This window comes from Vespa mandarinia, chromosome 7 (assembly GCF_050613455.1).
Source record: "Vespa mandarinia isolate Hongniang chromosome 7, ASM5061345v1, whole genome shotgun sequence".
NCBI lineage: Eukaryota > Metazoa > Arthropoda > Insecta > Hymenoptera > Vespidae > Vespa > Vespa mandarinia.
The window spans coordinates 6,547,626-6,562,187 of NC_140816.1; the positions used below are offsets into that span (position 1 = coordinate 6,547,626).

The window sequence follows — 14,562 nt, forward strand, 5'->3', positions numbered from 1 at the left end:
ATTTGATTTTAACAAGATTACAGTCAATAATACCTCTACTTGTATTAATTCATAAAGGTTTCTTTTATATTTCTGGTAGATATTATAGTTTAGGTAAAAGATTAACTAAAATAGATTATGCAAAGGTAAATTTTTTTTCAAAATATATTATATTATATTATTATAATATTAAATACGAATGAATAACTATTTAATATATTTTGATGACTTATTAATTTCTAAGGTTTATGGTAGTTCATCAGTGGACAAAGTTAGCTGGGGTTTAAGGCTACTTGGTATTATAACTTTAATGCAAACTGTATTAAGAATATGGCAAAATGAATCGCAGCAAAAGGATAACGAAGAACTTATAAAATTAGCGGAAACAGATGTTCATAAAAACTGTCAATTGTGTACCGGAGCAATATCAACAACTGCAACTCCCTGTGGTCACACATTTTGTTGGCCTTGCATTAGTAACTGGTTGCGTAATAAACCACAATGTCCCTTTTGTAGAGAAAATGTTCCACCCCAAAGAATAGTATATTTAATGAATCTATAATACAATATATAAATTATATAAATTTTTATAAAATATTTTTGTTATAAAATTCGAATTTTTGATTTTTGCTTATAAGTAAATGACATTGAAACATTTTTTTTTATGATAAAGCTGTATTGTGCAATATACTGAATATTAGTAAAATTCGTTAAAATGAGCTGAGAACTAGGTTTATATAATTATATCAAATATATCTACAAATCCATTAAACAAAGAAGAATCATTGTATATTCATATATATATGTATATATATATGCTGTAAATACATAAAAAAATATTAACTTTTATTTGTATTACGTGTATACACACCGTACTTCATATAACAATACATTGTCCACATAAACAATAATATACAAATATTTCATTTGATTTTTCTTTAATAATTTGAAAAATTTTCTGAGTTAAAGAAAAAAGTCAATAATGAAAAACTGATGATTCGCGGAAGATGATTAATGACATATTAGTCACAAAGATGTATGTTGAACATCAAAGGATTCCTACTTTCTCTGCAAAATTGCCGATTATTTGACCTAAACCTCCTGGTTCAGAATTATCTTTCATACGGAATCCAGTATGTTTATAAGCACTATAAAATATTGTTCTTAAACACTGCAGTCTATCTTTGCGAGTTCTAAAAAATATAATTCACACATTATATATTAGTTATATTATACATGAATACATACGAGCGTACATACCTATACATTTTCAATGAGTAAACGATTACATAGAATTTTTTTTTGTTTCTTTTTTTTTGTTTCTTTTTTTTTTTTTTTTTTTTTTTTTTTTGAAAACTTACTGTACTGGTGACGACGAGCATGCTTCATCTTCTATTATAGTTGTACTAGATTCTTGTGATGTATGTCCAAAAGTTTCACACAAATTTCTGCAAGCCAAGTTAGAAGAAGTTAATGCATCTGCAATAGGTGCATTGGCAGTTGTCGAACCGCGTAAACTTCCAGTTCCAGATATCATTTGCCATGAACCACCAGAAGAAGACGATTCATTTCGTTGTCGAAGACGACCTGGTACAGGTACAGCAACTGGAGATGTTCTGTTAGGAGGAAGAGGGGATCGAGATCCGTGTGCTTCTTTATTTGGAGAATGGTAAAATGCAAATTGTACAACATTTCTGTAAAACAAAGATCACATATATATGACATTTATTTACTTAAATGTTAATTAATAATGATATTAAAAAGAAGTTAAAATCAATTATTTTATTAAGGAAATTATAAAATTTTAAAAATCAAGTATACCCATTACTATGATATTCTTCCTGACTGTTGTCTCCAGAGGCACATTGAAACACAGCTGGTGGATTATTATCCTGACTATCCCTACTATTCTGACTAACAGAACTACACCAACTATTCAGACTTAAGTTGGAACTAACTGAACTGAGAGTTACGATAGATTCATTATCAAACATTACATTATCCAACTGTGAATCACTGTCATTACGTAAAACAGGATGCTTAGAACGGTTATGACGATTGATACTGAAATCTTCATCATGAATATACTTCAGAAAAAAGAAACAGAAAAAAAAGATTTCTTCTCCTTTACTTAATCTATCTTGCAAATCATGTCCAAAAAGCATCCAATCATATGCTATTGTATAATAAAGAATTTGGTACGCATCCAACGATGTGTGTATAGCACCATCGGCCCATAAACTAATTCTCAATAATGAGATATATAAAGGAGTTCTATCCCAGCCTGTAATTAAAATATAGCTTTAATATATCATATATTAAAGGCAAAGTTATAACAAATGGAATATCAAAGACTTATTTATTACCTGAAATACAATGTATCAGCATTCCACTACTACTATCGCTCAAATACCTCAAAATAAGTTTTAAATAATTTTGAGTTAGTTTTATAAGATCCCAAACTTGATATTGTTCCCAATTTATTCGAAACTGACAAGAAATTGAATCTTCAGGTATACCAATTTGTGCATCCACGTAAGTCTGAGACCAATCAAACACTAAACCCTTGGCGCAATAATCATTCTCTCGAAATTCTTTGAAGAACTCACACCCAGGATATGGCAAGGAAATAAGGGCGAAATCAGCATACCTCTTCTCTTTGTCTACCTTCTCTGAAGAAGTTACGCTGAGTACCGAACAAAAGAGCTCTGTTTAAGGGCCTCTAAAAGAGGATTCACAAGGTAAAACAGACTATACATGCTATATTAACTATTATGAAACTTTACAGTGTCTGTGGAGAAGAATCATTAATAAAAAAAAAAGAAAAAAAAAAAGAAAAAAAAAAAAAACTTATTTCCATAGATCGAATATACACTTAATAACAATTTCAACTTTCTCCTATTTCAGAACATGAAGTCATAATTTTTTTACACTAAACAGATTATATTATCGACATCAAATTATGCATAAAATAAATAATTACTTGCACTATATTCCTAAGTATTACTTCCTTTTTTTTATTTTGTTTTTTAAATTATAGAAAAGAATGCACATACTTAACAAATTGTAAAGTTTCCAAAACGAGCCTTTCATTGTATTAAATTTGATATCATAAAGAAATGCATGCAGATTAAAAAAATTGTATTTTAATTTAAATCTTAGGCTTACTTCATTCCAAATTTGACTTTCTTCTTTTCTACCATTAAATCGATGATGGTTCCTACATTAAGAGTCTTCAAAAGTTTTATGTCTTGATGTCTAACTTTGTCAAATAGTTGCCAATCGCTAAGCCTTGAGTCTCCCCCGCATGCTTCATCTACTTGCTCATGAACAGAAACTACACCTTCGTTACTTGCAAACAAATAGTCTAATCCCGATCTACCATAAATTTCTGGTCCACCAGATAATGTTGCCGATCTGCATACATGTCTACCCTTGTAAAGTATTACAGGCAGTGGAAATCTTGAACGACATCTAGCAAATCTAGCGCTTTTTATTAATTCCTTTAGTTTAATAGGATCATACATGCTTTCATATATAGTCTCTGTTGTGCGTGGCAGTGGTGGTGGTGTATCGCATGTAGTGGGATTTCTGGATTTTTCATATTCTAATATAATAAGATGACTTGGGTAATGTGCACTTAGATCACCCCCACTGTTATTTATTATCGAATGAGTATAATCTAAATCGCTAAGAAGCAGGCATCGTTGCATAATGGCTTGACTCTGAAAATAAAAATTGCTCAAGTTTGTTAAAAAAATTATGAAGAGATATTAAAAAAATATAGAAATAGGAATATGCACAATTAATATATAATAATAGACATAATAAATAATTACTTCGCTATCCGCATCCTTAGCCTTATAAGTATTCTTAGAGAAGTAGATAACTAATTGCTGTAGATCTTGAGTGGTGATATCAGTCATGGTTAACTGACTTTCAATGTATGTATCTAAAACTTAACAAGTAACCACGTTTTGGAAGAATTATATATTCTCAACAGCTTTAAATTTATGCATAATATGCATTAAGTACTTCCAGTGTTTTGTATAAAGAAACAATTGCACTACTATTGCATTTTTTGTATATGATGTGTAATAGTACAGATTAAAAATTCTTTTACTCTTCTGATCACAAAATATATGTGCTCTTTGATACTTATGCATTAAACTTAATAGTTCTTGATACCATATTTCTAATTGTTAAATGGACAATTTCATACTTAATATATATCAAATGCGCAAGAATATATTATACAAATACCTAAATATTTGTAAACAATATACTTTTATAAATTAATCATTTGGAGATAATACTAATCCATACGCAATAATATAATGGTACATATTAGTTCCAGTCTTCACATTTTCTATGCGTATAATGTTGAAGAAGGCCTGACGTTTATTCACATTTAATCTTAATCGGCACATAGATTATATTTCCATTAATATCATTAAAGTAAAAAAATTATTAATTTTCGAAATAATTATCATTATTCTATAGAATTAAATGCACAGACTTTAAACTTTATGTAATAATATTATATAAATATATTATTAGAGTAGACGAGATATATCTTACTATATTATTATATATAGATCAACTTATTATTATTAATATACTTATTACTTATATTAATAATAAATAAGAGACGAACCTTCTTCTAATTAATTAAACAGATGATCAGTTTGGTATACTTTCACATTTTTATATTAGATAATTATAATATCTTTTGTAATGAGTATATAAATAATGTAACAATATTTTTACATAAGGTAAGCGTATAAAAATCTATAGACCGTAATAAATGTTTCTTGATGTGCTCACATTATTATATTCAAGCTTTCATTATTCCAAACTTAATGCTCATGAAACTTTAGTGTTCGTATTATTTAAAAATTCTATGATAGACTATATTATCCATATAACAAAACGGGGCAACATAACCTTTTTTTAACATAGCAAATCCAATGTTCACATCTGCACTTGCATGCATTGCGAACTGTACGTACTAAAATAGTCATTGCCATTTATTGTTAACGAATAAAGAAGATTATTAGATTTTCGATTACAATGCAATTTTTTCTTTTTTCATATCACTTAGAGCACGTTTTAAAAATGTGAACACACTATACATATACACCCATGTCACATCTTACTTATACGTATGAACTTTAATTACCGACAGATCATTCCATTTGCCATATGTGTTAACTCGATTGCTTTATGTTTATTTAAAAAAAAAAAGAAAAAAAAAAAGAAAAAAAGAGAGAAAGAGAGAAAAAGAATATATTTTATTTTTACTTAATTGGACGAAACATTTTATTAACAGGGCTAACGTAAGTATTGACTGAAAAAATCCGTTACTATTAATACTAAGATAAAAAGTAACTGAGTGAAAATAAGAAAAATAACTTTATATATTTTCTAATAACAACAACGTACAAAATTACTTTTCTTTTAATATATCATTTGAACAACAAAATATGACGTGCAAGTTATATTTCATAAAACTTCGAGACTTATCGTTCCAATTTTAAAATATCACTTCTCACAAAGCTGATTCGTTCGAGCATCGTTCGCGAGCTCATTTTTAAATTGTAACTAGTACTAAGATGTTCGATGGCAAAGTACTTGTGCAGTGCTTTTTTTTTTCTTTTTTTTTTTTTCTTTTTCTTTTTTTTTTTTAGAACGTAGAAACGAAATTCTTTGTACAATTATATTACCTCTATTAAGAATATTTTAATTTGAGGGAATCACGATATTTTATTAGTCACTGAACAAACGTATCTTCTCTTCAGAAATTATATATAAATGGATACACTGTCGGATAAATGAACATTTTTGAAGGTCATGAAAATGTACAAAAAACAAAAAAGTCAGTTGAACAATTTGAAATATAATAACAATGAAGGATATCATTTTAATGGATAAATTAATAGCAATAGAAATTTCTTATATGATATAGTATTGTATATAATATAATGTGTGTGTAACATTATTATTTTTATATGATATTTTTTTTGCATATATTATACATATATCTTAAAACAAGTGAGACATTTCAATCTAAGGTATATAATAAAATACATTTAAATTGATTGCTTATAATTTGTATGATTTATACTGTACATACATACATACATATATATATATCTATATGTATGTATGTATATATATATATATATATATATATATAAGTTGGCATGTAAACAAAGTATATATGTATATAAATACATATGGATCAAATAGAAAATAATAAAGGAAGAATTATTGGTTATCATTTGTCAATAAATAGAAACAGGTATACCCTTACACGTATGTACGGTAGATGTGTAAAAATGATTCATCAAAAATGTAGACAAGGATTTTATCCGCATTCAAACATTAAAAGATTTCAAGTACAAGAGAATAAAGTACCATGGAATGTGGAATATCCTGAATATGAACCAATTAAATATACAGCACCTAGTATACAAAACAAACCTTGGGCAGATCCAGAAATTGGAAGTGTTTCTTTCATACCGAAATGGAATAAAATAGATGGTACGAGTATTATTCCTAAGATACAAGACAATTATTATACTTTTTATTTTGAATGACAAGAATGTTTTTAATGAAAAGAAAAGAAACTTTAATTTTTATTGGTTATGATAGATTAATGGAACATATGTATATATATATATATATAATAAGCAAAAAAAATATATTTTTTCTTTTATATATGTACATAGTCTATACTTTAAACATTATCTATTTCAATCTATTTAATATTTTATATAGGAAAAATAGATCGTAAAAGTTATATGGGAGAATATGTTATAAATGAAGATGGTTATCCTTTAAATCCTGTTGGTAGAACAGGCATTGTTGGAAGAGGTGTTTTAGGTCGTTGGGGACCAAATCATGCGGCAGATCCAATCGTCACACGATGGAAAAGAGATAACAATGATATATTAGAAATAAATGAAACTACGAATAAACCTGTATTACAATTTGTAGCTATTCAGAGAAGAGATTGCAAAGAGTGGGCAATACCCGGAGGTATGGTAGATCCAGGAGAAATGATATCTGTTACATTGAAACGAGAATTTATGGAAGAAGCTATGAATTTATTAGAAAATGATTTTGCCAAACGCAATGAGATGGAAGCAAATATGAATTTATTTTTTACAAACGGAATTGAAATTTATAAGGGTTACGTGGACGATCCCCGAAATACAGATAACGCTTGGATAGAAACTGTTGCTTTAAATTTTCATGACGAAGATAACAATACTTTTGGACAATTACCTTTAACGGCTGGAGATGATGCTTGTAACGTAAGATGGATGGATATTGATGCAAAGCTAAATTTGTATGCTAGTCATTCAGAATTGATTAAAAAAACTGTTGAGAAACATGATGCACATTGGTGAAACACAATAATAACTTCAAATATTATATAAAAATATAAAATATTTTTCATGATAATTATAAAGAAAAAGATTTTGGATATTATTCTTATTTTATCGTATAGAATCTTTTAATTTTAAATACATAAAAATTATCGCATTTATATATTTAATTATATCTAGGATAACAAAAAAAAATGATGATGTTTACTATTTTTCAAATTTGTTATATATATATAAATAATATAATTATATATAGAAAATACTACTAATTTTATTTAGTCAAATAAAAATATTCTTTTTAGACAAAATTTCCTTAAATATACATTACATCATTTTTTTTCTTTTTTGGAAATTGAAGTTCTATGTTATTCTCTGTATCGCACAGCCATATCAGTATATTTTTAAATATTTACAAAAATGTTACACTTATTTAACTAAGATTATGTTAAGTCTTAAAAAAGCCTTGTATAAATTAAAAAATATTTTATGTAATCTATAAAATACATAAAATATAAACACATTCACGAAATATGAAAGAGAATATCTTAGAGCAATAGATAAAATATTTTAAACTTATTTTTTTTTTAATATACATTTCTTAATATTACAGGATTATATTGCGCTTTATTTAAGTATTTTGTACTGTAAATACTTAACATTGTACTCTACACTCATCTAAACTAATTGTAACTGGAACTATATTCGGTTCAGTTAATCCTAAATAATCTAAAAATATTTCTGTGGGATTCTTAACTTTATCTACGCTTTGGTATTTAGATGAGTTTGTATTACATTCAGCATGCGATTGGTTATTATATATATTAGTATAATTTTCTAGTTTTGCAAGTAGCTTCTTAGAAGATTTTTCACGATGGAAATCATCAACTTTTAATGAATATTTATCATTACTCTTTGATTGTACTGTAATATTTTCTAAATCAAGCGCTTGTTGTGCTTGAATCTGACCTAATTGTGCAGCTTTTTTAAAATATAAACGTGCTCTGTCCAAATCTAAAATAAGATCACCTTTCCCTTGAGCGTGAAAAACTCCCAAATTATACATTGCATCTGCATGACCCTTTTTTGCCGCTTGATCATAGTACCTTGCAGCCTATAAAATTAATATTTGTAAATTTTTTTTCTCTTTTGATACAATTATTTACATTTTGTTTACGAATTAAAAATATAGTTGTTATTTCAAACATAATGTACCTTTGCATGATCTATCAATGTTCCTAGTCCTAATTCATAGCACAGACCAAGATTAAACATGCTTTCAACCGAAGAATATTTTGTCCCGGCTGAAAAATGTCTCATAGCATCATTGTAACGCTTTTCATCGAGTGCTTTTAAACCAAAATGTAATTCATATTCTCCCATAACTAATTTATGAACATCATTTAATTCATCTACAGCTTTATCGAAGGCCTAAAAATTTAAAAACAATAATTATATAGATTTCTATAAGGATTTAAAAAACATAAATGTTTTATACAATTCCAATATACATATCAAGATTTTTTTTTTTTTTTTTTTTTTTTTTAAATCATTGTAAAAAATCATAACGTAACATTATATTTTCTCAAATTTTTTGAAAAATTTTAAATACGACATATTATTCCATGATTTATAAATATTTTCTTTCTTTTTTTACTTTTTCTATAATTTTTTATATATAAATAAACTATTAATAATCATAAAGGAAAAAGTTTATAAAAATAGGAGATGGTAGATGAGAGGGAAGAAAATTAAATTTTTTTTTAAACTTAATTTTAGGAAAAAAAAAAAAAAAAATTAATTAGAATGTTATAAGAATATATGATGACATATAAAAATTCTTTTTAACATGGGTATACTACACAAATAATGCTGTAACTAACACACAAAAAAAAAAAAAATAAAAAGATAATTAACATAAATGCTTTATTATATACATATATATATATATTATTTATTTACAACTACACATAAGATATACGTAAATACATGTACTTTTTTTTACAGAACAAATATTAGATTTTTCGGAATAAAATATTTTTTCCGTTCTATAACTATAATTTAATATAGTTTATATAAGAAAAGTATACATATATATATATATATATATATATATATATATATGTATCTTTTTAATCAATAATATATTTCAATTTGCAATAGTAAGCTTCAGAGTGCATAATGTCTTAACAGCAGCATTCTTACCTCTTCGACTGTGATAGGCCCAAATGATTTTTCAAATATCTCTTTATTTTCAATTTCATTGGTCTTTTCTTTACTAATATACTTATTAGTTGTATTTATGCAATTAGTAACCGGTAATATATTTTTTGGTTGTAGATGTAATATTTCATTAAGGAGATAAGATATGCGAGCCTTGGATAATAGTGATATTTCAAAATTTAATAATTCATTTTTATCTTTATTAAAAAATCTTCTGTGAAAACATAAAGATTGGCAGACTACCCAACCAACTGCCAATACACTAGACTGTAAAAAGGATACAAAAAAAAATTTAATTACTAATTACCCTAACACACACACACACACACACATACACACACAAACACGTGCTCGTACGTGTGTACGAGTATACGTGTGTTTTACAAAAACACATATATACATTTGGACGATTCCAAAATAATTGTTTATAATTAATATATAATTTGATCACATAATGTCATTTAATAATAATTACATTATTATACAGATATCGATCAAGTTTTTACAAGAAAGTAAGTATTACGTTTCGTTCAATATTAATCTATTTTCATATTGTTATTTAATAGTCAAACTTTGATATAATTGTTCTTAACAGAAATTTAATTATTATATCATCAATATCTAGTATATTTAATTGTCGATATTATATTTATATTATAATTAAGAAAAATATCGATGTTACATTTGTATTACAATTATTAAATCATTTATATTAATATAATATTTAAGAAATTACTTTAGAAAAACAATTTCTCTGCTTACCCAGCCAACTGCTTCGGCCCAATTATGTTTGGTATTCCATTTGGTACCTTCATTATTATCTTTTGCACCCTTAGATCTCGTGGATTCACAAAATTCATTATTATATGCGGAATAACTGGTACCGATACATTCCTGATTGCATGATAATGATTTCTTTTTAACTTCATTCTTGGTATTATTGCCTTGAATAATTTGAGAATAAATATTGGTACGGCATTCTAATCGTCGTTCTAATGTTTCACGAATGCCCCGCGTTACGAATTTCCACATGTTATTGACTTAAAAAAACACAATTTTGTTGAATTACATATGAAAATTTACGAAAGGTACCAAATTTACTTCTCTGATGATATTACGAATTTATTGTATCTATCGAATACGAAGTAACTGTTTTAAAAAAAAATCAACTTTAACGCCCCGTACGGTGAAAAAAATAAACTACAATTTGGATAATTATCGACGATCGATAAAGTTACTGAGAAATGATCGTAGAAAAATTTTATATTTTAATAATATATAGAAATAATGCGTTATACTTCGTTATAATATTTCGAGCATTATGAAATATATATTAATTGATTAGTGATATCAAATGTATCACGAATTTCGAATTCATATAATAAAATTTATGCTTTTTTTGTTTCGCTTGGTTACGTTGCTTTCAACAACCTGTCGTTGTGCAGTCATTGCATGTTGGCCGCGCGTCGATGTAACGAAGCTATTTTCGTTTTAAATTTCGAATGACCCTGATGTACTCTGCCAGATATCTTACACGTGTTCATGTATCATATTGGAATTGGAACTTAAAAGTAACAAGTTTCCGAAAAAACATTTTATAAATTCAAAGGTGAGCTTTTATTCTTTCCCTTTCTATTCTCCTAACAAATAGACGTACGATAACCTAAATATTTTTCTTTTTAAAGGAAGGTAAACTTTTTAATTGGAACGTAACGAGAAGTTGTATAACAATTAGATACCTTTTAAAAACAGATTAAATTAATTATAATTTTAGATGGGTGAAGCACCTAAATATTATGGTAAAAGAAGGAGTATCGTTCGCAGAATTGGATCATTTTTACCATTAAGGCCACCTCCAAAAATCTATGTAAGCGTAACACCTCTTCATTCTATGACAAGTTCTATGATTAATGAGGAAACCAGCAATGATTATGTTGATTCGAATGGTTATGGGCCTACAAGGTAAGTACGATTATTTTAATAAATTATTTTATATTTATCAAATAAATAATATACTTCTGGTATTATGTTCACAGTGGTAGGTTATTAGGTAGCAGACCGGATTTATTGGAACCAATTAGTTTTGGTTCTGAAATTCGTTTACTTGCTTTAGAACAAGAATTACAAGAGCTCAGAGAGCAGATATCGGTAATAGTTAAAAGTAGTAAACAATCGCAGTGTAAGTATTATATATAATATACATCTCTATAAACTTTAATATTATTACATACCTATTAAGAGAAAAAGAGAGAAGGAGAGATATTTTCATTGGGATGGGGGAAAAAAAAGTAAAGAAAAAAAAAAAAAAAAGAAAAAAAAAAAAAAATCTGCATTATAGATGCATCAGCTGCATCATTGTCCAGCGAGAAAGATTTTAAATCTCAGCCACCTCCACCACCACCGCTTCCACCACCTTCAACTCCGCACATTGCGAGGAGGGCCAGTTTACAAGATCACAAAATTGAAGATCGTAAAAAAGTGCCATTAAATACACAGAAATCAATGGGTGATATATTGAAAGACATTGATAAAGTCAAATTGAGGCCGATCGCAAGGTAAATAAAAGTATTAGATTGAAATTTATATGAGTAACGATGCAAGAGTACATTGTTAATGTTAAATTATATGATTTTATGCGTTTAGGTCACCTGGAGGTCGGCCATTACAAATGAAACGTGTAAATAGTCCGTGCAATGACTTACAAGAAATTTTACGTAAACGATATATTGCAATGCAATCACCCGATAGCAGAAATTCGTCTGGTAACTTAACATTGGATGATTCTTTTTCAACTTAGTTTACGCTAATAATCATAAAGCACGATATACAATTCGTTGTTTTCATACAACGATCGTGTGCTATCAACATGGATTTTATTCAATGCAACAATTTATTTTCGTGCTGTTAAATATTTCGAATCTTTTATAATCCAATTACTTATCTCATAAAAACACAGTTCCTTTTAATTTAAAATGAATTTGAACGCGTGGCACATGAAATTTAGATAATTCCACGAAATAATTTTCTTAGCGTAGAGTACAAAGCGAATAGAACTCACTTTAAAGAGAAAAAGAGAGAGAGAGAGAGAGAGAGAGAAAGAGAGAGAGAGAGAGAGAGAGAGAGAAAGAGAAAGAGAAAGAGACATACTTTTATAGATATTAAGGATTTTCATAATTTGCCGAGATAGATTTTTTTTTTTTTTTTTTTTTTTCTTAGAGCAAGTAACGATAATACTTTGCTAACCAAAGAATCAAAGGATGAAGTGAAATTCTCTCACAGAAGTAGATCTTAATTTTGACAGTAAAATCTTGACGAAATTTTAATTCCAAATTGCTGCAACGAATATATTAGCGCGAATTTTTATTTCTTTTATTTTATATCTAAGAATACGACAAGAAACGATAGAAATTTATATTCCTTAATTTTTAAATTGACGTATCCGACTAATGTATATCAAGTAATATACTAATCATCTATTTTATCGTGCCAGGATTATATAGATCATTATTTTTGTTTCCTAAACGTGATTATTGTGATATTATGATTCTTAATAGGATTTCACTAATTATGAATGAAAACATATAATTTGTACGATTTCAAAAAACAATGAAGAAGAAGAAGAAGAAGAAGAAGAAGAAGAAGAAGAAGAAGAAAGTGCATTACAAATTGTCAATATGAATTTGAAATAGACACGCGATAAGTTTTATGTTCTTGTACCATGCGCTTTTATGTTCAATATATACATATATATATATGTGTATATATATATATATATATATATATATATATATATATATCACTTTCTGATACGCATATATGGTCGAATAACATAATTCTATAATGATAAAATAATATAGGCCCGTTCGTAATTGGTTTGTGGAGAGACTGAATACGATCTTTAATGATATTACGAATGTACAGATGCGTTTTATACATAAAGCTTTTATTAATAATAAATACAAAAAAAAAAGAAATAAACGTTATTGTTAAAGAAAATTATCTCTTTCTTTTTATTATTATATCTTAAAGGAAATTGTGAAATATTTCTTCTCGATTGTAATGAAATAAATAGTAAAAAACAATAAAAGAAAAGGAGAAAAAAGAAAAAACAAAAAAAGAAAAGAAAAAAAGGATAATTGTCGGGAAACGCCATTATCTTCCAAACTGTTTAATATTTATTATCCCCGACGTAATCGGATAAATCAAATATTTGTTTTTAATGCCATTTTCAAATTAAATATTAACATATTTTTTATAAATGAAAATTAAAATAACCCTTGGACGAAAGGAACATTAACAAAGAATTATATATGTTATTTTCAATGGGAAATATTAATGATTATGTTAACGCACGTAGTATCCATATATCAACGTTTATTTGAACTTGAATTAATCCCAATTTATTCTAACTTCGCGCGATTCAGTTATGTTTGCTTTTTACTCGTTATAATAATATTATATTTGTATATGTATATATATATATATATATACATATATATAATAAATATTATATTTACTTATAATTAAGGAAAAAAAGTGATAGAACCTATAAATAATACGTCTATTTATCGTGTTAATAATTAAAACGTATATACGTCATCGTTGTGCATTTACAGAATGGAACATTGAAAAGGGTTAATTTTTTTTCGACCAGATGGCGCCATCTGTATCTTTTTTTTCTTTAAAGAAAAAATAAGATCCGCGTTATCTTTCGATACTAAATTTCTTATATTAAGGCTGTTCATCATTCTTGACTTTATAACGGTTTACGCCAACAATGAGAACAGGTATAATTATTGATCGATTTCGATGTATGAGTCCCATTTTCAAGTCGAAAGTATAATCCATGATTCTGCTTTTTCGAACGTTTGAAGAAGTTTTAATTTTTCTTCGAAAAAGAATTCTGTTAAAAAATAATGCCTTCTCGAGAATAGTTTTTATCACGGAAATATTTTTTCCTTTTTTT

The 14,562-nt window shown here is 27.0% G+C and overlaps 4 protein-coding genes across 11 annotated transcripts; 2 read left to right on the forward strand and 2 right to left on the reverse strand.

Annotated features, from left to right (window-relative positions):
• Nucleotides 1–183: 183 nt before the first annotated feature.
• Nucleotides 184–5,837, reverse strand: EDTP (Egg-derived tyrosine phosphatase). Of its 6 annotated transcripts, none has more exons than XM_085658336.1 (8): nt 5,706–5,837; nt 3,819–3,937; nt 3,148–3,704; nt 2,346–2,665; nt 1,801–2,263; nt 1,341–1,673; nt 1,072–1,172; nt 184–535 (listed from the first exon to the last, which is right to left on the reverse strand). In XM_085658336.1, the coding sequence occupies exons 2-8, from the start codon at nt 3,903–3,905 to the stop codon at nt 453–455; spliced, it is 1,944 nt and encodes a 647-aa protein (XP_085514462.1). In that variant the 5' UTR covers nt 3,906–3,937; nt 5,706–5,837; the 3' UTR covers nt 184–452. The 6 variants fall into 6 exon arrangements, with proteins under 6 accessions (XP_085514462.1, XP_035718897.1, XP_035718896.1 ...); XM_035863004.2 differs by having other exon boundaries at nt 185–535; nt 1,043–1,172; nt 5,706–5,836; XM_035863003.2 differs by lacking the exon at nt 184–535 and having other exon boundaries at nt 805–1,172; nt 3,819–3,931; nt 5,706–5,813.
• On the forward strand, nt 5,184–7,560 carry LOC118440245 (ADP-ribose pyrophosphatase). 3 transcript variants are annotated; one of them, XM_085658337.1, is made up of 4 exons: nt 5,187–5,318; nt 5,781–6,053; nt 6,278–6,525; nt 6,763–7,560. In XM_085658337.1, the coding sequence occupies exons 3-4, from the start codon at nt 6,300–6,302 to the stop codon at nt 7,395–7,397; spliced, it is 861 nt and encodes a 286-aa protein (XP_085514463.1). In that variant the 5' UTR covers nt 5,187–5,318; nt 5,781–6,053; nt 6,278–6,299; the 3' UTR covers nt 7,398–7,560. The 3 variants fall into 3 exon arrangements, with proteins under 3 accessions (XP_085514464.1, XP_085514463.1, XP_035718892.1); XM_085658338.1 differs by lacking the exon at nt 5,781–6,053 and having other exon boundaries at nt 5,184–5,318; XM_035862999.2 differs by lacking the exons at nt 5,187–5,318; nt 5,781–6,053 and having other exon boundaries at nt 6,184–6,525; nt 6,763–7,559.
• Nucleotides 7,561–7,827: 267 nt separating this feature from the next.
• LOC118440535 (uncharacterized) lies at nt 7,828–10,755 on the reverse strand. The gene is made up of 4 exons (XM_035863718.2): nt 10,359–10,755; nt 9,579–9,863; nt 8,589–8,804; nt 7,828–8,487 (listed from the first exon to the last, which is right to left on the reverse strand). Exons 1-4 carry the CDS (start codon nt 10,626–10,628, stop codon nt 8,029–8,031), a joined length of 1,230 nt encoding a protein of 409 aa, XP_035719611.2. The 5' UTR covers nt 10,629–10,755; the 3' UTR covers nt 7,828–8,028.
• A 122-nt stretch (nt 10,756–10,877) lies between these two features.
• LOC118440537 (uncharacterized) lies at nt 10,878–13,436 on the forward strand. Its single transcript, XM_035863720.2, has 5 exons — nt 10,878–11,205; nt 11,371–11,558; nt 11,633–11,775; nt 11,935–12,151; nt 12,240–13,436. Exons 2-5 carry the CDS (start codon nt 11,371–11,373, stop codon nt 12,391–12,393), a joined length of 702 nt encoding a protein of 233 aa, XP_035719613.1. The 5' UTR covers nt 10,878–11,205; the 3' UTR covers nt 12,394–13,436.
• Nucleotides 13,437–14,562: the final 1,126 nt, after the last annotated feature.

What these genes read in the sequence shown, in the direction of transcription:
- EDTP (XM_085658336.1), bottom strand. Translation starts at nt 3,905, where the DNA reads ATGACTGATATCACCACTCAAGATCTACAGCAATTAGTTATCTACTTC. An exon ending in AAAGTCAAATTTGGAATGAA is followed by an intron (nt 2,666 to 3,147) that starts GTAAGCCTAAGA and finishes TTCGGTACTCAG; the next exon opens with CGTAACTTCTTCAGAGAAGG. An exon ending in GAAGAATATCATAGTAATGG is followed by an intron (nt 1,674 to 1,800) that starts GTATACTTGATT and finishes TTTGTTTTACAG; the next exon opens with AAATGTTGTACAATTTGCAT.
- LOC118440537 (XM_035863720.2), top strand. Translation starts at nt 11,371, where the DNA reads ATGGGTGAAGCACCTAAATATTATGGTAAAAGAAGGAGTATCGTTCGC. An exon ending in AAGTAGTAAACAATCGCAGT is followed by an intron (nt 11,776 to 11,934) that starts GTAAGTATTATA and finishes TCTGCATTATAG; the next exon opens with ATGCATCAGCTGCATCATTG. An exon ending in AAATTGAGGCCGATCGCAAG is followed by an intron (nt 12,152 to 12,239) that starts GTAAATAAAAGT and finishes TTATGCGTTTAG; the next exon opens with GTCACCTGGAGGTCGGCCAT.
- LOC118440535 (XM_035863718.2), bottom strand. Translation starts at nt 10,628, where the DNA reads ATGTGGAAATTCGTAACGCGGGGCATTCGTGAAACATTAGAACGACGA. An exon ending in GGGCCGAAGCAGTTGGCTGG is followed by an intron (nt 9,864 to 10,358) that starts GTAAGCAGAGAA and finishes TCCTTTTTACAG; the next exon opens with TCTAGTGTATTGGCAGTTGG. An exon ending in GGCCTATCACAGTCGAAGAG is followed by an intron (nt 8,805 to 9,578) that starts GTAAGAATGCTG and finishes TTAAATTTTTAG; the next exon opens with GCCTTCGATAAAGCTGTAGA.
- LOC118440245 (XM_035862999.2), top strand. Translation starts at nt 6,219, where the DNA reads ATGGATCAAATAGAAAATAATAAAGGAAGAATTATTGGTTATCATTTG. An exon ending in GAAATGGAATAAAATAGATG is followed by an intron (nt 6,526 to 6,762) that starts GTACGAGTATTA and finishes TATTTTATATAG; the next exon opens with GAAAAATAGATCGTAAAAGT.